Below are 24,711 nucleotides of genomic sequence, written 5' to 3' on the forward strand. Positions count from 1 at the left end.
GTGTCTCTGTCCGATCTGGATCCTTTTTCTCCCGCCACAGAAAGATGGCAATGCCAGGGGACAACCCCTGACCAACACAGTGTCCCTGACAACTTTTGACTTCTCATACAGGAACAACCTGCAGCTCAGAGTGCGGTGAGCAGACCTAGCACAATAGACATACAAGAGGATGTGATGCTGTTACGTTAGCCTTACTACCTCAGTGGTTTGCACATTCAGTATATTTATTCAAAATGGTAACTGCAGTGCAAATACTAGATTTCAGTACTAATTCTTTGTTATAACAAACCCATGAACTTCATAGCCAATTGTCTGTAATGGTATTACACCTCAGGAGAAAACATCCTAACATATCAAAAAAGCAGACGATAGCCTTTGTACAAGTATGATACAAATTTTTCTTCTCATGTAGAGCTTGTTTCTAAAGCATGAGATCCCGGCAGGCATAATGAGATGGTTTGCCATTTGTCATGTAATTGTCATCTCAAATGCTCAGTCCTGCATGTCATAGACAAAGCTTTGGTGGCAAGCGGAGTAACAGTACACAAAATATAAGTTAACCCGGCAAAGAGTACAAAGGGCGTTGAACAGGAGTCTTCCTTAGCTTACAATCACAGTCTTCTACCTCCTTGTGTTTCACAGGTTAAGTAATTCCTCTCATTGCTGGATGACATGACACATGCTTTCACTCTTAGCAACCTAAATATTTCTCCAGTGTAGGATGCTCTTTGAAACAACCAGCTGTCAAACAAATCTACACACCCCTGGCCTGTCCTCTCCTTAGTACAGGTTCTCTGTGTTTTACATGGGAACATTTTTAATTGCAGAAACTTGTAATTGCTTTAAATTTCTCATCACCAACAGTACGTTACAAAAAGCAGGTACAACAGTGGTTTATTACATACAGCCGTTGTGTCCTGAACAACCAATTAAAATACAACAGATCCGTAAACCTGTCTCACGCTGGAGAGAAACAGGCTCCTCGTGCACCCGACTTGGCTGAAGGCAGGCGAGCAGCTCAACCTGACTCCTTACGAGCACGAGTTGCAGAACCAGAGACAAGGAGAGACACATGGCAGAGAGCCCACCTGTACTGCCCTGTAATTCTCACAGGCTGCAGGATCAATACAACTGTACCTGCTTCCCCAGAGGATGCTAAAAGCCCCGACTCCCTTACCTTTGGAGGTGATTCTCCAGAGAATTATCCTCTCACAATACAGTCGACTGCTCCGCTGAATAGTGGAAAACGGGCAGAATTACACTTTTAGAAAATGCTCTCTAATATCTAGCAACTATGAAGTATATGTTGGTCTGTAAATTCAGTATTATTGAAGTTCCTGAAATTTTTATTCCTTGGCCATGGTGGCTTTGTAATGGCCCTGTTGGCTTTGTGCTAACCCTAACAGCCTTATAGTTGAGTCTTTTTGCTCTTGTACTCTTTATTCTTCACTTTGTAGCAACAAAGAAAAGATTTTCACAGAACAGATCAAGATTTTCAGCAAGGATTATTTCAAAGCTTCCGCAAACACCTGCCCTCAAAAGCCTGCTGCATGAAGCAGCTGCCTACCTTGCCCATGCTTCAGAGCAAGTCCTGGCTCCAAAGCGAGCTGCTTTCAGTCTCAGGTATGCCCAGGCTGGTTTTAAAGTTAATCCTTAATCTCCATCAGAGATTGCATAACCATGTTGTAGCATTTTGGTGGTGCAATAAGAAAACCATAATCACCCACCTGACTCTACTGCTTCTTTGAATCTCCGACGTAGCGAATGTTTAGTCTTACTGCAAAACAGCCCCAGTAAAGGCTGTAACAGGATGTAGCAATGAAATGATGTTAAAACACAAGGGAAGTAAACACAAGTTCTGTAATTATACTTTATTCCAACTCTAATGCTTTGCCTGCTCCCGAAGACTCCTTTAACTAACTTTGCTTGTTCCAGGTTGTTTTTCCTGTAGCAATTAATAAACACAAGAAGCATGTATATATTTCTTATTATTTTATTGAAAAGGTACATTTAAAAAAATACACAGACATTTGACTATTATGGATTGCAGATAAAGATGCTCTAAAAGTTAATTCTGTTTCTTTTTCCTGTCTTCCACCTGTTGTCCCCACTATCACATAATGACTTCAGTCTGAGTACTGCATATTGACATCACCTTTATAAAAGGGTTGGGGAGGTAAGAAGATAGGTGGGGCATTACTGCAATATATTCAGTAAACAGAGAATGCGGTCAATTATAAATATTTTATGTTCTGTACATTATTGCATTAGGGAGCCACAATGTTATGCAGCATCGTTACAAAGGAAACTAGTTAGAAATGAAGAAGAAAATTATATTTACGTACAAATACATGGATCCATTGTCTTCTTGAACAATGCATGTGAGCCGTGGTAATGTGCAAATGAAAAGCTTTTTTTCTCTTTAAACATTGCTTAGCAACATCAGTGAGGAAACAACAAAAATAAGTTAAATAAAAGTAACAAACAAGGAGTAATCCTAACTACATCTTATATGGCTTTCTATTTTTAATTTCTCTAAATAAAGTGTGACACAAAAGAAATAATTAAAAGCTTCAGTGCTGCATTGCTTTCAAACATTTGCACAGAAACTAAAAATATTAAAATCAGACATGTGATACATCTTTAGTACTACACAAGATACACCAGTACTGGGGCCTAGGACAGTACACAGTCCCTGTCAACAAGAGCACACTGAAGAAAAAAAAAAAAGGACGCAATTAATTTTTGAGATGTTATCCACAATCAAGCGTTTGGTTCATCTACGTTTTTTCCACATTAGATTATAACCCATTGGCTTTCAGAGAAGTATTTACATAAGTGTGAGTGAGGAAGACCCTAGTTTTCAAGTCTGTCAGGAATATTTTACGTTCCTTGATTCCAAGGTGCATCATACACATAGCAAAAAAAAAAAAAAAGCATGAATCTTTAATGGTATAAATTTTATGAGCAATTAAGTTTCTAGTAAATCACTCTATCTGGATTAAAAAAAAAGAGAGAGAGAGTTGTCTAGACTCCAAAATGCAGTACCATCAATGATGAATTTTATGCTGTGTTTTGTTGAGGTGTCATGCTGGATGGCATTTCGAAAGAGAAAGACATTTTAAAATCTTGACCCCTTTCCTGCTTTTCTTCTACCCTTTCTACTGGCCATAGCTACCTCTTTTTTACATCAATAAATTAGTATGGCGCAAAAAGTATGGAGGCGGGTGTTGCCCGGATGGGACCGTGGCCCGGCCGGAGGAGAGCTGGTGGTATTGCAGGCGCCTGGAACAAGGAGGCAGAGGGACGGGGAGGAAGGGACAGAGCCGATGATACAGCTGCGGCCGCAGCAAGGGGAGATGAAAGGAAAGCAGGTGCCAGTGGCTTAATCATGTCCTTCTGGAATGCGAGTTTTGCCTGGAATAAAACACACAAAAACCCCAATATAAATACAGTTCTCTCCATGCCCTCTTTTACATGAGGGAGAAAATGAACCCTGACAAAGGGCACGCCATGGTTTCTCACAGAAGCTTCATGTCAGCTGCTTAGAAATTTTACCCACATTGTCTTCTTACTCCCAAGGCAACTAAAGCAACCAAATAATACATTTAAAGGTACATAAATCTCCTGAGTGTAGGGACACACTGACATTTAGAAGGAAGCATAATTTGCAAGTGAGCAACATTAAATTATGTAAATCATAACTGTGCAGGAAATAAAAAAAAAACCCACCCCATGATTAAGACTTCAATGTCAAAAGTCAAATTTTCCACTTGCAATGTAGAAAAGTACAGTGGTCAAGATGAAAACTAGTAGTTCTTAGTAGACTAGGCAAGTAGTCCAATCAGCTTTTTACCTGCCAATACAGATGATCTACAATCATCGCTAGCACTTGTGGTAAAAAAGCTAATCAGAAATACACACACTACAGTCTCACGGAAAATGGTTTGCATCACCATGACACGTTTTTGGGGGCAAGGATCCTTCCTTTATTAGTGGAGGTCTCTCCTTATGCAACAGATTACAAAATGATCTTCACTGCATTACACAAGTGAAGAAGATTAGTGTGTGCAGAACCTATTGAATAGGGAAACTTGGAGAAAGCCTGTAGCATTTTCATTTGCCTCTATGCAATTACAAAGACACATTAATATTTCAGCTTTTAAAGGCTTTTCACACGCCTACTCTTGCGCACACACATTTGCATCTCTCTCTTTCCAGCCTATAAATTGTTTTTGTGCTGTAGGTGGCATGCACTTTTCCCTAATGAAGAAAATACAGACTGAGTCAGGAGCAAACATACAAACAATCTGTGTTGTGCTAGAGCCAGGCTGAACTCCGGCTGCTGCCGACAGGCAGAACCAGCTCGGGGAATTCCTGGAAATGCAGGTGGGTGGGAAAAGGGAATGGCTGGGGGCACAAAGGCAGGAGAGGTGTTGTGATAGCCCGTGACAGACACAGCCTGAGCATGCGGATAGGCAATCAATTCTACTAAACACCTGATAACTCTTTTGCACCTACATAATACATCCACACAGCACTCTGTTTTGCTGTATGCAGAGAAGGAGCACTAGTATTTTTATATCTTAACATCTTATGTCTTCTTCCCTGACTGCATCTGTCACAACTGAGTTATCTCAGGTGCCCAGAAAGACAGGGGATATTGCTGCCTTCAAGGAGAAACACACTAGCCCAGCAGAGCCAACACCTTTCCACGGGGCACACGGCTCATTCCCCATCCCACTGATTATTCCCTTCTTCCTAGCGGTAAATAACGCTCGCGGTGCTGTCTGCATGCCTTTGACTGGGCAGACAGAATACATAACTATCTTCAAATCTGATCCCCGTGCAGACTCAGCCTGCAGGGGAAGAAACGCTGCGGAAGCATCAGGTCTGTCACGTTCCTGTCTCTGTGTGGTGGGAGTCCCCAGGGTCACAAATTCACATAGACAGTGATGAGAAATAAAAATACTTACTGCTAAAATACTTGGGCTGCGCTGCAGTTTGTTGTAAGGACTATATTTAGGTTTCATAGGCTTTCCTGCAACTCTGTCCTTATGCCTTCGGCTGGAAATGTGCTGAAATAAATATCCTCACATTTAATTAGCTGTTTAAACATTTCTCAGTTTTGAGTTTGAAATTGATTTATCAGCAGGATATGCCAAAGCCCCTGTTTGTAAGTTAAAGTAGGTTCTTTAGAGAGAGCAAAGATGAGTTTTGCTAAATTAAACGTAACAATTTGGAGCACATCAAATGGAGAATCAGGAACTAATCGAATACAGCTAACTGTGATCTGAGACAGGCTCTGCAAATTATTGATATTTTGATTACTCTTTCTTTTTTCCACTTGAGGAGCTTTGAACCAGGCAGAGCTATAATCACTAGGTCATAGGGATATTCAGAAGTAGGAGGCAAATTTCAGTCTCAGTGATGCTGTTCGGTTGTATAAATAATTCAGTATTAGCTGAAGGAAGAACCTGTACCCAGGGATATGTCTATACCATGCAACTTAATACTACCTTAGAGATAACTGAAGTAACAGGGAACGAGGGGACACAACCACATGGCACAGCACCATCCAGTTAGAGGTTCACATTTGGGTATCAGAAACACCATATTTGTGTTGGCACAGCTCTGAATCCAGGGCTGATGGGCTCGGACAGAGCGGAGCTGCATGTTAACACAGCTACACTGTTACGGATAATGGTGCTCTACACAATTCAGAAGTATCTGTAGTATCACCCCCCTGCTGATTGTCCTAAACCAATAGATTCAAGTCACATTCTCCTTCTCACATGGCATTAAAAAGTATCCCAACAGATTGAAACAGCACCAGAAGAGGAATTATGGGAACCTCTTATGTTATTCAATGATACTGACACCTTGTCCACCTCTGCTTTATGGCTCTCAAGCTCATTTTTTTCCCAGCTGAAACAATTAGGTGAACTTGACCTATGCAGAACTACTTAGAAATAGTTATACTAACTTCACTTTTTGCCAAAACACCTTCACACGGACCTATATTCCACCTACAATATTGCAACGAAACTAAAAACAACAAAGGAGCCCCAGATACGTGCAAGCTACCTGTTTAAGCTGAATTTCTGAATTAACATGGACATCACAGATTTCACAATGAAACGTCTTGTTCTGCAGTCCTGAGCCTTTACTGCCATTCTGCACCTTCAGCCGGGATCCAGGTCTAGGGTAAGACTTGATGGGACCGGCACCGTTCCGAGCCTCAACCATGGTCTTGTGCTTGGAGCCTAATGCACAAGGAGGCACAGGTGAGTTAATGATCAGCAACATACAACCATGCCCGTTAGCCTTGGGACTTTTTGTAACACATTTATCTTCAAGACAGAATCGTTAAAGTCACCACAGATCAGGACTAATGACGACTCTGGTCTTGGTCAGTGTAGTTCCCACTTCCTCCATCTAAAGCAAAGCCAGACAATGGAAGAAGGGGTTGTACAAAAAGGGAACAACAGGCATGCTGGGCCACTGCCTCTCTGTTCAGGGCAGCGTGTGGCTGTATGGCCAAGGTGTCTGTTGCTTATTCTTCTGCCAAAATCCATACAGCTGGTGAATGACGGAAAAGGGCATTAGCCAAGAGTGGGAGAGGAACCACAGCAATCACTCAAAATCTGCCTAAGGAACAGTAATACTTCAGTAAGTATCCTCTGATTCGGAAGAAATGGCTGCTTGGCCATTTCAAGAATGGATTACAGCTGTAAAACCAGCTCGATTTGTTAACAAGCTTTACATCACCAGCACATCACAGAGCAGCCAGAGCACATTAGGGACTGCTGCCTGTGGCCTTTTAAAGGGAGCATATTTAATCTGCAATAATCAAAAGATTCTAGGACATCTAGGAAATCTGAGGAGCCCACCCTAAAATTATCACAAATATCAAGTAACAAAAATTACGGTAAGTCGTACCAGCAAAAAACCAGACACCAGAGGCAGTGAGATGAAATATGATAGAGACAGTGAACTGACTTTTTAGAAACCTTAGTGTTACAGAAACCACTATGATCTTACTACGCTCCTCACTATGGAGGTATGATGGAATCTGATTAGGTAACATCAACGGTAGGGATTTTGTCAACTAAAAGCTTACAGACTACATGAAGGACAGTTCAAAAAAATTCAGAGAGCACTTTAATAAAATATCAAACACTACACATGAAATTGTCATTGTTTTTGTAACTTGCCATTGCTATGTTTTCACTAAAAGATTCTTCAGTGAAGTGTGGCTACCACAGTGTCAGAAAACCAGCGTGTTACACTGAATTTTAAAATAACAAACACAACTGACTTGCACTGTACGCACACTCACCTGTATTGTGGGCTTCTAGTTGTGACAGGGAATTCACAGCCACTTTGCATAATGAACAGTAAAGTAGTTTTTTGGCTTTTTCCTCTTCTGACTCAGAAACTGTGTTAGGAGCTCCATTTGTGCTCTTGGAGGATGAGGCAGGTGTTACAGGTGCCACTGCTGCCACTCCAGGTTTGGGAAGAAAAGGACCCACTTCTGGACTGGACCGCTGACTTGCACTATTGGGTTTTGCTTTCCCTTTGTCTTCTAAAAGAAGTAAAATACGTATGTCATAATATGCTGCGCACAAACTCATACAGTAACAGTCCTGTGGTGTTAGTGCACCTAACGCAACAGGGGCCTCATTCATCTCGTTTTACACAGGACAGCAGCATCCCTGAAACCTTTTTAAAATCCTACCATGAAATGTGTGTAATTTGGCAAAAGGGGTGATCTTCCTGTTTTTAAGCTTACCAGCGAATACCAATGACTTCAACAAATTCATGCCAGCTGTTGTTGCTGTCGTGCTGCAGGTTTAGCCAGCTGAAAGGAGCCCAAGAAAGCCCAAAGGCAGCCAGGGTTAAAGACTGGAGAGCACTCAGAAACACGCGAGGCTTTGCACTGAGGATTACAAAAATATTTCTGAAAAGCAATATATTCACATTTGGAATGGCTGAAGTTTCGCAGAGTCACTGAGAGAATGCTGAAAGGCTCCAGCACCATCTTGACATATGATATCCCTCATTTCAGTTAGAGGAGTTGATTATGGTACTACACTACACACATGAACACAGCTGCTAGTATTTTTAGTTTTTTTCCAAGAACAATTGCCCATATCTGGAGATCAGATGGCTCCGATGTGCATTCAGTGCATTCCTGTATCGCTTCACAAGCACAAGTTAATCATCTGTGCTCCTGTGAGACAGGTAAGCGCGTATTACTTCATTTTACAGATGGCAATTGCAAGGAGAGAGATTAAATGTCCCAAGTGCCTACAGAGGAACTTCGTGCCAGAGGCAGTATTCAGATGCTCCTTGCCTACATGCTATCTACAAGAGCTCATTGCATTTTAACCTATTCAACTGCAGGTCTTGTGAGCACAAGCCATACCCATTGCCGGCAGTAAAAGAAGATCACCTGTAACGAACACGGGATGGGAGGCGGTCAGTACAGCGGTGCTGGTACGAGCAACCCCGACAAAATGGATATAAGTGACCTGTTGCCATTCTGAACAGCAGCAATCGAACTTTATCGTCTAAGCAAGCACAACATCTACATAACGGCAACCTCTTAAAAATTACTTGTATCCTGTTTGATAACTATGGCGTTGTTTTAAACAGTGTTGAACTGATTTGAAAAACAAGGTTCTATTTTGAGCACTTGGTTATTTTTAAACATGGGCCCTTACACTTTAAATTTACAGCTACCAGACTCTGTCTTAACATCACTCTGTGTATCAGGCCAATGTCGTGCTACCAAGAATTCTGAAAGCAGGATTGTATGTACCCCCTACAACAAACACTTGGGAGTGTGTATGAACTACGAACAGGCATCCTGAAACTAAAACCCACAGCTGTTGGCATACTTCCCAGAAGCGCTTTGCAGTACATCAATTTTAGATGGTTAAAAACCAGGAGAAAAAAAAATTCTAATAAAAGAATTATTATTTATTAAAATAGCGATAGAAATACTTTGAAATTACATGATACGAACTGCATCAAGCACTGAAAATTATCAAGTACAACGATGACTGTTAGGACCAAATTAATGATAAAACTAGATTCTGAAGGTATTTTGATTGATAAAGCATGACAAAAGAAAATGATGTTAAATCATAGTTCGTAGACTATTCAATTTTAATGTCTCTATAGTAATAAGTCACATCTGCAAAAATCTAGAACACATTATATGACTCGTGAGTCTTCGTAAAATACAGAGTTTTAATAAACAGCATTTGCTAACATTCTAAATTAAAGAGTTTTCAATATGGAAGGTTCTCAGAGGCGCTAACGTCTACAAAGGAAACACGCTGAACCTCTGCCATTTGTGAATTCACCTTACAGGAAAATAAACGACTTCTTGTTGTTGTTTTATGCAATATTATGCCAGACTACAAAAGACGTAACACCAGGATAGATGTGAACCTGAGTGCAATAAAGGAAGGTTCCTCAGTATTTCGCATTTCAGGCCTTAAAAGAAGAATGCGCCTGCAGAACTAATATACAGAGACTATACTTTTAGTTTGCGGTTTTTTATTGTTGTTTCTCACGTATTTTTTTTAACGCAAGCATGAAGATTTGGTGCTTCTGAAACACTTCCCAGAGATAGAAATGGTATCCTCCTGTGAGAGAGAGCGCAGGAGGGGGCCAGCTGGCGCACGCTGCGGTGGACCCCGGCCCGGGAGACCGCCCCACGGAGCAAGAGCATCATTCACGCTCCCGCCTGCAGCCCCCGACCTCGCCGTTCCCACTGTCTGCAACACGAGGGAGTCGTTTTTCATTTTTTTGTTTTGCCATCAAGTGTCTGTGGAGTGAGAATCTGAGCAACGGGGTAAGATCCATTTTACACAGGCCACCAATTACCATCACAGACTGATGGTTTCCCATTGCTGAATTTAACAGATGATTGAAAAATGACAGATTTCATTTCCCCCTTCTCACTTAGCCGGTCACCAGCTGATGTAGTACGTCAATTTTTAAATCAGTCCCTAGATTTACAGTGTTTTCACTGTTCATAATACAAAGCAATTCTAGAGTATATAACGTGTAACAAGCTGACAAGAAAACTTCCAGAAAACTCGAGCGACGTTACCAGCATCCAGCTGGGCTCAATTCTGCCAGTATCTCAGCTTTTGGAAAGAACTTCAGATCACATAATAATTTCAACGTTTGGGAAAGCTTCCTGACAGAAATAAGCTCTTCATCCATAGGGAAGTATACGTATAAGGAGACGCACACACCCCTCTGCGAATTAATGTTTCCTTCCACCATTCTAAATGCTTAACGCAGAACATCTTCAAAGATCCTAATTGTAAGGTTATTATACAGTTTAACTCCCACAGAAAGTACACGGAGCTAAGTGCATATTTGTCAGTGCAGTGGGGCCAGAATTAGATTTTCCTGGCTTCAAAAATGAGAAAATTGCACTTCTCCAAATGGGCTTTTGATAACAGCTTATTGTTTTCAATCCACAGAATTCAAAACACCATTACTTACAGTTTTATGTTTGAGACAGAAATGCTAACTGTTCAACCGTGCGAAGCACAGGAAATGCAAATCACATGTACATACAAAGCACGAAGATTACTCTTTTATTTGTACTTATAGCACAGAGCTAAGAAATAATATCTCCATGCAGAAATCAGAAATGTAACTGTTAGTGCCCACAAGCATATACATACTTCCAAACCATCATCACCATATAAAATACATGTAGATGGTCAGACGCAGGGGCAGGATTACAGCCCTCTTGCTATTTCTGAAGGCAAGCGTTATTGAGAATAGGCTCAAATTTTTCTCAGATTTCCACCCGGGCCGAGCCAACGCAGCCCAGCGGAGCTGGGCAAAGGCCAAGCCCGCGCATGAGTGAGCCGGCCCTGCCCAGGGCCGGGGCCGAACCGCTGGCCGCTGCCGTGCCGCTCCGCAGAGCACGGCTGGAAGCAGGAGATCTCGGCGGTACCAACCTCCTCCCAGAAAACTGCAGCTGTGGTTCAATCTGAGTCAGGGTCAGGTGGAAACGCTCGTGTCGTAACTCACATGCAAGGGAGGCATTTAAAATCTAACCCGCGCCGCTGCACTGTGTCTGTGTTCTTTTTCCACGTAGAAAGACCGTATTTCATCTGCGTTAAATTCCCGTCTCCCTTAAATTAAGTCTCCCTTTTCCTCAAGACTCCAGAGAAGTAAATCAATGGTTCATTTCAAGTTCTTACCGAAGATTGAATTTATTTTGAAATAGAGCCCAAGGAAAAAATACAGCAAGTTAATTAAGTATTGCTTTGGGCTCAGTAATATCAATGCTCGTGTCGCCTACTTACATTGTTTCAATTCTGCTTTGAAGTTGTTTTCACATATTTCTGGTTGGTTGTGTCAGCACCACGTTAGAATTCAAGACTTATTTATCTAATTAGCACCGCCTCGTTTCAGCCGCACGCACCACAGCCAGGGCTCGGCACAGGATAGCACCCGAGAGGCTCAAACCTGGCGGGGCCCTGCTCCCGCAGCAAGGGCGGTTTAAGAGATCCACCAGCCTCGGCAGGTCACGGCGCTCGCGCTACAGGTGCTACGGCACAACCGGCAGCACCCACCTGCTCTTGCCGAAACCCCTCTCCGGCCAGGCGAACGCGTTTTGCCCTAGCTCAAAAGGGGGCAAAAATGTTGTCATAAAACTTCTTCCCTCTGACGCGCAACCTGCATCTCTGGTTTTCAGCGGCTTGCTTGCCCGGTGAACATGAATGCTGCGCTCGTAGCCCAGCGATCGATGCAGTCCATGCAGAAAGCAGAAAGAATATTCCCCACCAACCTTCCGTTAACGGTTTGGTTTATAAGGTACCTTTAAGTCAGATCACCTGGTTTACGCTGTGATTTGTGTGAAGTGTTTACTGGTTTATAACATTTATATATTTGCACATTATAAATTTATGTTTTAAAATGATCTCTTACCGTACTAAAATGTGCCTATAGGTATTGCTTTCTATCGCTAGGAAATACCTCTTTTTTTCTTAGTGTGAGTGACGATTTTGGTGCGTGTTAGGTGGAAGTTCTAATTTGGACTTCATGACTTCTTGATGAACGTATATGTACTACTTTCAGCGGAAAAGTAACTTAAAATTCAGATTCTTAATTCGGAATTGAGATTCTCAATACAAATAAAACCAAGCTGAATTCTAAAACTCATGTATAAATCTAGAGATTCAGCATTTGGCTTCGCACCTTTCCTTGTGCCCGGTCCTTCACTGCATCCCCCAGCTGCAGGCACGGATCAGCAGCCATACGCCAAGTACTTACCACAGAAGGGCAGCACAGACATTGCGAAGCGGCCGCTGCCGCTCCAGACAACCCTACACCTACGCTCTTGTGAGAGATTTGCTAATTTGCCATCCTAGAAATGGAGATTTGTTGTTATAATTCTTCCACCTGCTCACAGAACAGAACATATTGCCAGCTTAGAAATGAGCATAATGGAAAAACTTTTCAGCAGTCTAGATATTTGTGATTCTCCTTTGTAAAGTTAAGAAAATAGTAAATAGCATCATAGAATCATAGAGTACTTGTGCTTCTTTTCTTCTTGGAAAAACCTGAAGGAAAGAGCCATGCAATTTCCAATGCAATTTCCAGCCTAAAAAAGCCACATTAGGAGAAACACAGCAACAAAATAATTTCATGTATTACTGAATCACTGCTTATCAACACTATGCAACCAACGAGCAGAACCGATGCATGGTTAGGTGCAAATCCTTTGGTGCGATCAGCCTTGTTTGTTGGACTGAAAGGACTACTGAAAGGAGGACGGTTAAAAACATGGACAGCTTGATGACTGAACACCTTCAGTTCATTTCCGACCATGCCACTTCCTGTGGCAACTCAAACCAAAAGTGATTTCTGAAAGGAAGGGTTTGTGTTTCATTTATGGGTTACTAGAAATGTGGTACAAAGACTGTGTTATGAGGGCCTCGAGTTCACACAAGTCGTGTTACAGGAAACTGGTATTAGTCTGAAGCGCTGATTTTTGAGAGTAACAGACACTTTGAGATAAAGCAAGCATATCTCCTAAACCAGCAGAGCTGTACTGAGTGAAACCAATTTTCAGGTTCTCCCTACAATTTCAACAGCTCCAAATATGTCTATGAATATTGGGCCACATTAAACAACCTGTGAAGCACACTGTGATCACAGAACGGGAAGAGGAGATCAATCAGGTTGTCAGACTATTGTATAAATGCTCTTTCCCTGATCAACTGTGGAGAAAAGGTAAAATCAGTTACATTAATTACAGCCATATATAATCCAAGAAATTTTGCTGAAAAGCTTATCACTGTAGCTAAATCAGTATCAATAAAGACAAAGTAAAAAATATGTTTATTGAAAAATACGATTCTCAGTTAAAATCTGACATTTTAGACGCTTGGGACATCTGACATAAAACTAAAAAGTGACACTTATTTCTCACTACACCTTTTTCTTCCTCCACTTCTTTATAAAATATGCCCACTGACAATGCTGAAGAGAGGCGAGTTAGTTGATATTACGAAAATCTATCATTTGACCTTGCTCTTCTAAGCTTTCTGCACAGAGGACAATAAGGTGGTCCCCAGACCAAGAGATTTTTGGTTTAAGAGCAGAGATCACAGCTGCAGACAGACAGGTATGAAATCACAAAAGAGACAGAACAACCGGTCACCAAAACAGGCACCGGCGTGGCAGCCAAACTTCTCACAAGCTTCTTTCTGTTTTTCAGTCCATCACAGAAAGAGAAGTTTTCAGAGGTGTGAGTAACAGAAGTAAGTTTGGCAGCTGTTTGCAGGGAGCTCTCCACAAATAGGACCAGGAAAAGCAGGAAGCCGTTTGGGAAGCTGGTATCAACGGCTGATGGGTGGTAGGTGCAAGTCAGCATCTTGAAAGTGCATTACAAAAGCTACATAAAGGTATGGAGAGCTTTGAAAAATCAGTAGCTTTATCTGTATCACAGAAATACTGTAACAAAACTTGCAGTGTTTAAAACAAAAAAATGAAAGTAGAGAGATCACAGTCAAAGGGGTTACAAGCCTGGCTGAAAGTAATTAAGGGAGGTGTTAAGAAACCATGACAAAATAAAATCAACTTCTTTAGCCACACTGTACTTGAAGGACTACCTAAACAAACCCAAGGATCTACCCTGGGACACAGGTCTGGGGCAGAGAGAGAGGACCCACAAGTTGTCATATTGGAAACAATAGTTGCTGTACATATTTTGCCCTGAAATAAGATACAGAGGGAAAGAAGATTAATGACTGAATTAATAGAAAGACAAGAAGGGCCTCCTTCAATGTATTATCACAAAAGCTACTGAAAAGAAAGGCAGACAATAGCTCCGGTAAGAAAAGCAAATTTCAAAACATTGTTCTTCACAGAAAGTCTTATCTTCTGCTGTCTTACACTGCTATAAAGGAATAAAGCATGCACTTAGACAATTAATTATCCTTTTTATGAAGAAAAAGATTAACACTATTGAGTAATATATGCCATAGAGGCAATAGCAGGAAAGCAGTTAAGTCACTAGTGGTCACAACCTTTACAGCATTTGTGAGCACTCTGCCCTGCATCTCAGCATCACCAAAAAAAAAACAACAAAGAGCATTAGATTATTTCTTGACACTCATTAAGACAGAGTTAGCTAACTTTGATAAGGGCTTTCAAAATCTTTTTTGTTTTATCTCCACATTTGCTGAATAATGAGACTCTAATGGCTGTCAGACAAAATACCTACTTTCTCACCAGTTGTGCAGTCTACTGAGAAATGAGGCTGAAAAACCCGTAGGGCTCTGTTCTAGAAAAATTCCACTGCAAACCTACATGCAAATCAGACAGCACAGTATATCTGTTAACCCTTTGATTACCTTTAGTTTTAGTAAAATGTCTTTTCTTGTACTTCAGACCTGTCTGAAAAACAGCTAGGTTTTATATAATGAAAAGTTGTTACACGAGATAAATCTGACACATTCTAAAGAAAACCAATTTTGTTTCTATACAAAGATGAGAAACAAATGGCAGCTATAAATACAAAGCTTTTCATCTCAAACACAAATGTGCACTGAAATAAGCTACAACATATTTTCTCGAGGTACGGAAGCTACATTAGGAAATGTCTGGATGGCTCTGCGATATTGAGTGAACTCTGTAGCTGGACTGATTATTTGATTAACTGCATCACTACTCTCCAATGGGCTGAGCAAAGTATCTTTTTCATTTCAGAAGTATTGCTTGTTTGGCTATGGTACAACAGTGATGTTGATACTTAATTTCTTAGATATTTTATTTCTGATTTGGCATACCAAAGGTTCCAGGGAATTTTCTTACAAAGGAACATGTCATTTTTTCAGAGTACAAAATTATTTGCAACTGATCAGATTAAAGATGTAAAGTTACATAGGTTTGGTTTTGAAATTTTGTATGGGTTTAATTTTTCTGAAAGCAGACTGACGGGAATTAGAAAATGTTCAGAAGTACACACAGTTCTGCAACTGTGAAATCTTGCCCTGCAAAATCTATTTCTGTACCTATTTGTACACCTTCCTGAACAGAGAGTGCCTGCTGCTCCAATTACTGGGGTGTCTGAGATGATCTTACTATATCACCCGTGATTTTTAGTCAATTCCTTGCATAGTTGCGTATTCTTGGGGAATTGTTTTTGGTTGGTTGGCTGGTGTTTTGGATCCGTTTTACTGACCAAGATCAAGAAAAATCTGGGTGCACTCTCTGCCGGGGGAAGGGCATTCGTATTTCAAACAGTCTCTTATTTCATATTTCAACACAACGCAATTTCTCTGTGCAAAAGCAAAAGAAACAAGAAGAGGGGTTGATTCTGCACTGTTAGCCAAAACGTGGGAGTGTATGTGCTATGTCTGGAGCAAAGAAACTAACTCCTAGCACTCACTCAAGCAACTTGTGTTGTGTCTCCATTTCACCTGCTTGTCTTCAATTACGCTTTTTTACAGAATGCAGGTTGTATCAGATTTCTCTTTTCCTCATTTGAAAAGAGATTACTACAACTTCTCCACACCCCCCCTTTTTTTTTTTTACAATTTTTCAACTGAGCAGGGTGAACAGGTAACTGGTAATTGCAGTGCATTAGTTCTGGAGAAAACCAGCTCGTCTACAAACACGAATACAGAGCAATTTCCTACTGTACATTGCTGATACCTGATTTCTCAGTGACACATCAACCCCTGTTACAGTAGGTTGAGAAAACTTTCACTAGAGGTTTGTTCATAAAGCTCAGCAAGATCAGTAGCACGATGCTGCCAGCAGTTGAAAACGAGCTGGATCTAACCAGGGGACACATAACACACGGCTGGCGAGGGTGGACGTTAATTTAATGAGTACCTGTAAAGTGACACTATCCAAGAACTTAAGTCTTCTTGGGTCCTGCTGCTGTATACCTGGGCAAATTTACTTTAAATCTACCTTAACCTTTCATCTTTTCTGACCTATGCCAGTCTGTATTGGCTGGAATGGAAAAATTTAAGAGTTGGAAAATTATACTACAGTTTGGGCAAAGTTTGAAATACAAGTTCTGTTTTTACAAAATGTGACTCTCATCTGGGTGAAAGTAAATGTTTTTGTTGGTTAAACTTATCTTTTTCTGACACCAGACATCTATTATTTTGTAAATATTTTATATTCCCATTACAGACTCTGCCACATTTATTTCAGAGGTTCTGGAATGCAAAGTTTCTACAGTACTGCACTGTCCTTTTAACATTTCAGTAATGTAGGAATGCTCAGGAAAATAACGCACAAAGATTACAACAAACATACTGTATTCTGCCCAGACGTCCTTCACATCTGCTTAAAAATGTTTTGGTTCATCTCCTCAACTACAAAAATAACATTGCTGCCTCCATCTATGAATCTGAAACATATTACTAGAAACACATTCCACTTGCTGTTTGTGGCGGGGTGGGGAAATCTTAAAATTCTATCCACAGCTGCTAAAGTGCTTTGGAACTAAATACAAAATTCATGGGTGTCTAAACAAATGAATCAAGAACTGACAATCTGCATGCAAGAACATTCTCACAGGCCTGTGTCTGAACTACTTACTCAGTACTTGCCCAGGTAGAACTGCCATTGAAGTCAACTATGAACCACTCATCTTCATTTCAGTTAAATGACACCTATAATTGTGCACTCTCACTGATTTCCGTGGCAGGTTTGGCTGAGGACTGTGAGTATTTAGTCATGCCCTCAAGATTTGACCAATAAATGCCATTTCAAAGATAACTTGTCTAACAGACACCAAAATAGTTTCACTCTCCTTAAAAACAAGTAGTAAGGAAATAATATGTAACCTATTGTTTGTATGTATAACTTTTATGCTATAGGAAATGTAGCGTATTTCTCATACCAAGTCAATAATGCAGCAGCTGTAGAATTAAGGTGGAATGATGATATAGGAAGGTTTTTCAAAAGACCGATTTAACTGTCTGATGTGCCAGCCATAGATATTTTTGCTCGTTTTTGATTCAGGATCTCTGAATAATTCTGCATCAAAACCAGCTCACCAAACTTCTTGGTCTCACAATTGCCTGCCATCCCCTAGCAACATGCATTTTTCCTTGTGTTCTAAATACTGCTGTATTTATGTTACAAAAACAAAATATGAGTAAAAATAACACTTACTAAAAAATCCTGAAATCAAGCCACATTATTGATTGTGTGGAAATTGCCTCTAGACCAGCTTGTACTCTCCGAGGTCTTTTCCTTTACTTAAATAGTTGCTGAGAAATACAGAAAAAAAGCCACCTGCAGGACTGTTTTCCACAACTGTAAGTACACATTTTCCAGAAAAAAAGTTGAAAAATAGAACATTTATCTCATTTAGGGGCAAAACCCAAGGATCCTGAAGCAACAGCATTAGGCCTGACGCATTGTTTTACATTTGGAGACTAAATTCACTCAAAGGCTGAGAGAAAAGGAAGAAATTTAACTCAAATTTTACAGACTCAACACAACCTGTGACTTTGGCACAACTGGACACAGACAAAACACCGTTCAAGTACCAATTATACGAGTAATTGCCAGCATTTTGTTATTTATTCTCTGATTATGTGAGAAAACTAAATGTCTGTCATCAAAAGAACGGCCTTACTTCTTTAACAACATATTTCTTTAATAAACTTTGTGAAAGTATTAGGTACTACTACTCCCTACAATTTCAACAGCTCCAAATACGTCTCCCTGGCTTGTTAAAAAACCAACAAAACCATCAGCTGTCTTTTTTGTGAGTTTTCCATTCTAATGGATTTAAAAGGCTAATTTCAGTCCTATGTAAATAAAGAGAACTTCCACTGGTCTGAATTTCTTAAGCATCTAAAAACAGACCTAAGGCTTGGTTCATGAATTATTTTTTTCTTAGGCAAATAATACCGTCATTCATCATCAAAACAATAACCATCTTAAAGCAATAGAAGGGGATATTTTATTTCTCTCATTCGCAGTTTTTACAAAATCTCATTACATAACCCTCACTTTTTAGGATACTTCTGGATCGTCTTTCTTCCTAATAGAAAATTGCAAAGCAGATAAATGACATTGGTATCTCAGTCTCAACTCTCTTTTCACCAGAGAAAAGAGAAAAAGTGGGAGAAAGAGTCCCACTTTCTCCCCTTCTATATTTCCTAACCTGAAGACTCAAGAACTCTTATATTAGTATGTTGTAAAGACAGTGATGAGTAAAGAATTATGTGATACATTAACAGTTCTGGTAGTGCCACCTCTCTTGCATTATGTCCTCTACGGAAATATACATACATACATACATTTGCTAGTACTTTGAATGAATTTCGTATTCGTGTTATTATCATTCCATTATCATCATCATCCTATCAAAAAAAAAATCTTTGGATATTCAGTAGGCACATCATTAGTGGAACAAACAGGAAAAATAGATGCCTGATTTCACAATATAAAAGGGTTGCTGAAAGATTCAATGTATATAAATGGATTCTTTAAATGACCACATACATTTAGCTTAAAAAAACAGTAGCTGACAGCATCCCTGGCTCTGCTCACACTGTCCAGCAACATTAGAAGAATCATTCTCGCTTGGCCCAATGCCTATCTTTACCTCCCCGCAAAGTAAGAAAAACTTTGTATAATTTTAAGGACACTAACCAAAAAAATAGGGAATGAAACTCCAGTTTTTGGAACTGGAATAAGTAATAGTGTTATACAGTTTTAGTGATACAGGACACATGAATGCTCAGCCACGTGGCAGAGCACCCAAAAAAAGCCTTATTTCATCTTACAATATATTTTTGATGCTATGCTTTTGCTGGAGAAAGTTACTGCAGGAGAAAAATCTTACCGTTTCTTCAAAACAAAATCCTGCTTGCATATATTTCTGATTGATATAATAACTGGATAAAGAAAAGACTTTTTTCAATCTGAACAGGAATTGCAACAGCTTTTCGATGTAGATGTGTCAGCCACAGAGCTTATTTTTCAGTTAATGGCACCTATAATCAGTTTTCAGTAGAGGTGCAGAATTTGGTATGTGCTAGTTAGCATTGTTACAGACAGACTGAGGAAACACCTGAAGACTTCCAGGAGCTCCCAGGAGTTTATCAACACCAAAACATGCAGAATGACTGTTCTCCCATTCAGATTTTAAGAGATACATGGGAAGCTGAGGCTTGATTATCCACTTTTGTAAAGTATGAACAGTAACAGTGACAGGGAAGAAAGTGTTTAAAAATCCAAACTATTATAATGGTTTCCTGTTAATCGACTTTGATTTGCTAATTATCCTTTTGGCTAACCTTTCATCCTGAGAGCATAAACCAAACAGCAACTTCCTGAAACAGCTGCTGAAATAACCCACCAGAAAATGCCCAGAAGCTATTTACAGGCATTAAATGTGACACCGACAGTATATTTTATGTACTAATAATGATAATATAATGTTCATGTAAATACACACATGGTACTTGCAACACTGTATCTGTGATGAATTGATGAGCATTTATTAATTCTATTTTATACCATCACTATGAAAGCACTGTGGTCAAGCAGCAAATTCTATACTGTGCCTTCATCTCTGTTTTGGGGACAGTTTCAACAGCCAGAGATATGGAGTGATCTTCAGATGACTGTGAAACATTGAAGGAAAAGAGAACAAAACTTACCATCCTCAGAGGGTTTAATGAAAAAATGCCCTTGAATTGACTCTTCCTGGTGGCTGAATCTGATTGAATTTACTACTTAGTTGACCATAAACTAATGTCTTTATCTAACAGAAATATGCCTGTTCTTAGCAGGCACTATCTGAATACACATAAACACAGACGCACGATTATTTTATAGCATATAACTTCAGCAGAATTCTTTATGTAAGTATAAATGTGAAGAACTGATGAGGCTCATCAGTGGCTTTTGATGGAGGCTAGACATGACAAGCATCTCTGAGGGGTATAAGGCAGAACATCTAAATATGGCTCATTGACACTGGGGGACAGCAAGCCAAACCTATCCTTGTCCAGTTCCTCTCTTATAGCTTCTCTACCTCCCTATCCCGCCCTCAAAATTCAACTTTATTACAATGAATTTTGAGGTCTAGAGGACTTGGGTACATTACAAAGAATTAAAAGATTGAAGAAGAAATGCCCTAAAAAACACCCTAAACTGTGAGGTTCTTATAATGATACTGATACGACAAATGACCTAGAATTCCCCAGAACAGATATACCACAGTTCAGCTGTGGAGGCTTCTAGTTCTGAAGGATTACCTAAAAAAAAGTTTACCGGAGCTACGTAAACAAGCCATTCCTTTAAAATGAGTGGAAAACAAGGTGATAAATGGAAATAAATGTTAAGGTGAAAAGGGTTTTAAGTTAAAACAACTGGTACCGTTTTTGGGATTACTCCAAGTATTGAGATGTATATGGAAAAGTTTAGTGTTTAAACATTGGCAGAAAGATTTTTAAAATAAGCAATGAAAGCAACATGACTAAGGGAGTGTCCTGATGGTGGACTTGTGAAATACGAACTCAGCCCTCCCTTGGGACATTACATCTCATTGGTAGTTGATGAATAAACAGCACTGGTAATTGAGACACTGGAGAAATCCAGCCCATCACAATCTTCCTCAGTAAATGCGATTCAATGTGTTGTGCTCTACTTCAGGAACAGAAGGAAAAAACACTCAGTTTTGTTGTCAAAGCACCCACAGAAAGCCCTTAATCAACCAAAACCCACAGACAAGACCTCAAGGTCAACTTTTCTATGTCTGATAAAGCTTGGAGTTGCCAGTCCTGTCTAATGGGCCAACTAATTACCATATGTCCACATGACATCAAGTGGCATTTATTGGGTCCGTCAATATGTCCAGGCTGTTTTCAAAATGTGAGCTAGCCCATTCGGTGTCAGGCACTGTACCGCACTCCAGCATGACAACGTTCCTCAGAACAACCTCCAGCTGCTTTTAGTTACACAGCTGTAGCGACTGGAATAACTCTTACAGGGCCCGCTTAGGATCGAGAAGCTGGCAAAGAACTTCGCAGTTGCATTCCTTTCCTGCCGCCCTTGGCATACACAGCCGGTCAGCACAGGCCTGCTCCTATGCTGGAATATCATCACCGTGACACCGTGAACTGCTCGTTAAGCTGCCCTGAGACATGGCTACAGAGCAAAGCAGTAGTAAGAGGTGTCAGGATTTGAAACAGGGTCTAGAATTTGGCCTAGTTAGGTGCATAATGTCACCTACCCCTGTACCAGCTGAACAAAAAGGAGTTTTCACAGAGCATCCAAAGGGTTTATCAGTACCTACTAAGTCCCAAGTAGCAAAGCCTTCTGATCTTATCTGAATGAGGACTGAACTTGAAATGCCCATGCGTATCATTTCATAAACAGCTCCCACTGGCACAAAGAAAACAGAGCACAAACTGAATAGATAAAAGACTGAAAAAAAAATGACCTTAAGTTTATAATCTGAAACCTGGTTTTGACTCTTGAGTAGTTTAAAACAGTTGCATTTACTTCCTGATTTTTATATCAAAGCAAAATGCAAAGAAGGTGATACCACATCCTCTGTGTGCTTCATTTTGAACTATTTATTTTGATTTGGAAGCATGATCAAAGAATTCCTCTTCGCTTGATAAGTAAACAGTGACATTTCAATCCAGTTGTTATCATATGCACTCCTAAAGGACTCATCACTGTAAGCATCTAGACTATGCTAACCTGGTATCACAGACACTGTCTTCTATTGCATTCTCAGAGCTATATTTAAAACACAGTCTAAATATTTTAAACTGTGTTATGTACTGGTTGCTACCCCTGCCCTTATCTAAAGCAATACCATACATATATGCCATACATGTATGTATACTTCTGTGTGAAGCCATCCTGAAAATCCTGGGCTTCCACAGGGAGGGAAGGGAATCTCTGCCCTACATGAAAGAGCAGCTCTCAGTGCTGTTAACACTGCTGTTCTGTAACCACGTCTCAAAGCAGCTACAAAAAAGCTTGCAGTGTCACAGTAGAGATTTTTTAGTGCATGAAACTGTTCTATAGCTGTTACTAGACTTTTCCTGGGTGGTTAGAGAAACTGTGTGGGAGACAGGTTATGAAAGGGTCCCCTATGGACACCTCCAATCTGCAAACACCCATCAAGACAAGCAGAAATGACCCAGCAAGAGGTACGGGAACAACCACCTTGTCGCACATCATCTGTGGTTTTTTCTTTCTGTCTTCAGAAACAGTAAATGGGATAGGATGATGGTACTTACAAGTACCAATAAACAAGTATTTTCTAAGTGGTGAAGAGTTGTGAACTTAGAAAAAAAGATTACATAGTAGTCTAATCATGTTAGGACACAAAACTTGTGCAATCCAACCCATCAATATCCACTTACCTGAGGTTGCAGTCAACTCGCCAGTACGGTATTTTATTATTACACATTGCAGATGATCAATTTACAAAAGTAATTTCTGAGTCATAATGTATTATTAACATCAGCAGGGAAGACCACTCTCTCACAATTTGGGCATTGTCATGTTCAGACCGAGTTCCAGAGTCACCTCTTTCCATTTGGCTGAGGCCACTTTTGTCTGCAGGAGCCCATGTTCTTCTGGAAACTTTCCAAGAGACCTTAAAGATTAATTTAACTTTCGTAGCTCTACCAGCAGCCACACTTCTTAAGTTGAAAGGAACAGCTGTCGAGAGACCACTGCATCACAGGTTTTGAAAAATAAGGACTGGATGAATTGGGATTTTGCCTTTGATAGATTTGATAGATTCATCACACAAGCTGGACTAAATGAAGTTATTTTTACTGTTACTACTACAGTAGCGACTTGTGATAAATAAGTTTTTGTATCTCATGCTATATCTGATCCACAGAAGACATGGCTCTGTAGCAAACTTAACTTGACATTTTAGTTCCATATATACCAATTGTTCAGTCTGGAAAGTTCCAGATCATTCATCATTATGTCACTCAAAATGACTGTACATCAAAAAGTCTGCTAGTTGTGCCTGTTGTGTCCAGACCAATACAAGAGAAGAGTAAATTCAGTTTATCAGTTTACTATAATACTCCTTTACCCATTCTGCACTAATACCTGTGGAAAAACAGTTGATAACAAAGGAACACGGGAAGTTAAAACTGTCTCCTCTGTTTAGCTTTTCATTCTCCTCTTCCATACTCAAGAAGAGGGCACCAGGAATGACTGACTTCTTGATGAACATTTCTCAGGAACTTAGAAATCCTCCAAGGTACAATGGTTAAACAATAGCTCCACAAGTGGCCGAATTTAATTTCATTCCTTGATGCCATTTAGCCCCTATCTTATGTCCTTCTAATGCAATTTTTTTTAGACCTACACCACGCACACACACTCTCAAATCCCCCACCCTGAAGGCAAACATAGTTCCTGGCCAAGCAAAAAGAGTTCACATCTCTCAGGATGGAGCATAAGTTAAGATTTCTCTTCTACCCAGGTGCCAATTTTCATCAAACTTACGGGAGCTTCATTAAAACCTCTTCATGTCATGAATCTTTTTGATACTAGGCAATACAGTCAAAGTTGTGAAGACAGGACCGGAGAATAACAGAGATAAGGACAGATGATGTGACCATAAGTCTCACTTCCTGATGAAATCGGGAAAAAAACCGCCAAGACCTCAAAGACACATGTGAACTGAAACTCTGAGTATTAGAAATCTTTTCAAGAAAACTAAAATATATCTATACAGCTAATATGTAGTAATAATCCATTTCTCAGAGAATGAAAGCTGTGTTAAAATATTGAGGAAAAAATGGTATCAGTTAATTTGCTCCAAGGCAAAAAAAGCCCCACCACTGATTCCCAGAAGGAACATAGTGATTGCTCTAGCTGCAGTAAGCATTATGTTGAAAAGATAAACATATGTTAAAGAACAGACTAACAATAGCCTCTGTAAGGGGAAGTGTGGCTGAACAAAATTATGGTTTGGTTTCAAGTCCATAGGCTGGTAAAAACCCCCATCTCCAAGCCGTTCCCCACCTCTGCAGCCAGCATTCCCTGTGTATACGGAGAATTTGCCACTCCAGATTCAGGTTTTTGTCCTCCCAAACGTCCCACCCACAATCTCCTGTAGCGCTGTAACAGGCTCTGAGCAGCCTCCCCTTCACAGAGAATCCCACTGTCCTC

General features: G+C 40.2%; 1 protein-coding gene across 3 annotated transcripts in view; it reads right to left on the reverse strand.

Moving 5' to 3' along the window:
- Window positions 1–2,483: 2,483 nt before the first annotated feature.
- ZNF385B (zinc finger protein 385B) overlaps window positions 2,484–24,711 on the reverse strand; it is a gene marked incomplete at its 5' end in the record, with an annotated part of 138,817 nt that continues 116,589 nt past the window's right edge. For 2 of the 3 annotated variants that reach the window (XM_082001756.1, XM_082001755.1), the window contains 4 exons: window positions 2,484–3,417; window positions 4,977–5,078; window positions 6,088–6,266; window positions 7,343–7,588. In XM_082001756.1, coding sequence (XP_081857882.1) covers window positions 3,199–3,417; window positions 4,977–5,078; window positions 6,088–6,266; window positions 7,343–7,588 — 746 coding nt within the window. In that variant the 3' untranslated portion in view covers window positions 2,484–3,198. Of the gene's footprint in view, window positions 3,418–4,976; window positions 5,079–6,087; window positions 6,267–7,342; window positions 7,667–24,711 lie in introns of all 3 variants that reach the window. The other variant, XM_082001754.1, reaches the window with a different exon arrangement.

Source organism: Phaethon aethereus, assembly GCF_964289735.1.
Source record: "Phaethon aethereus genome assembly, chromosome: 6".
Classification (NCBI taxonomy): domain Eukaryota; kingdom Metazoa; phylum Chordata; class Aves; order Phaethontiformes; family Phaethontidae; genus Phaethon; species Phaethon aethereus.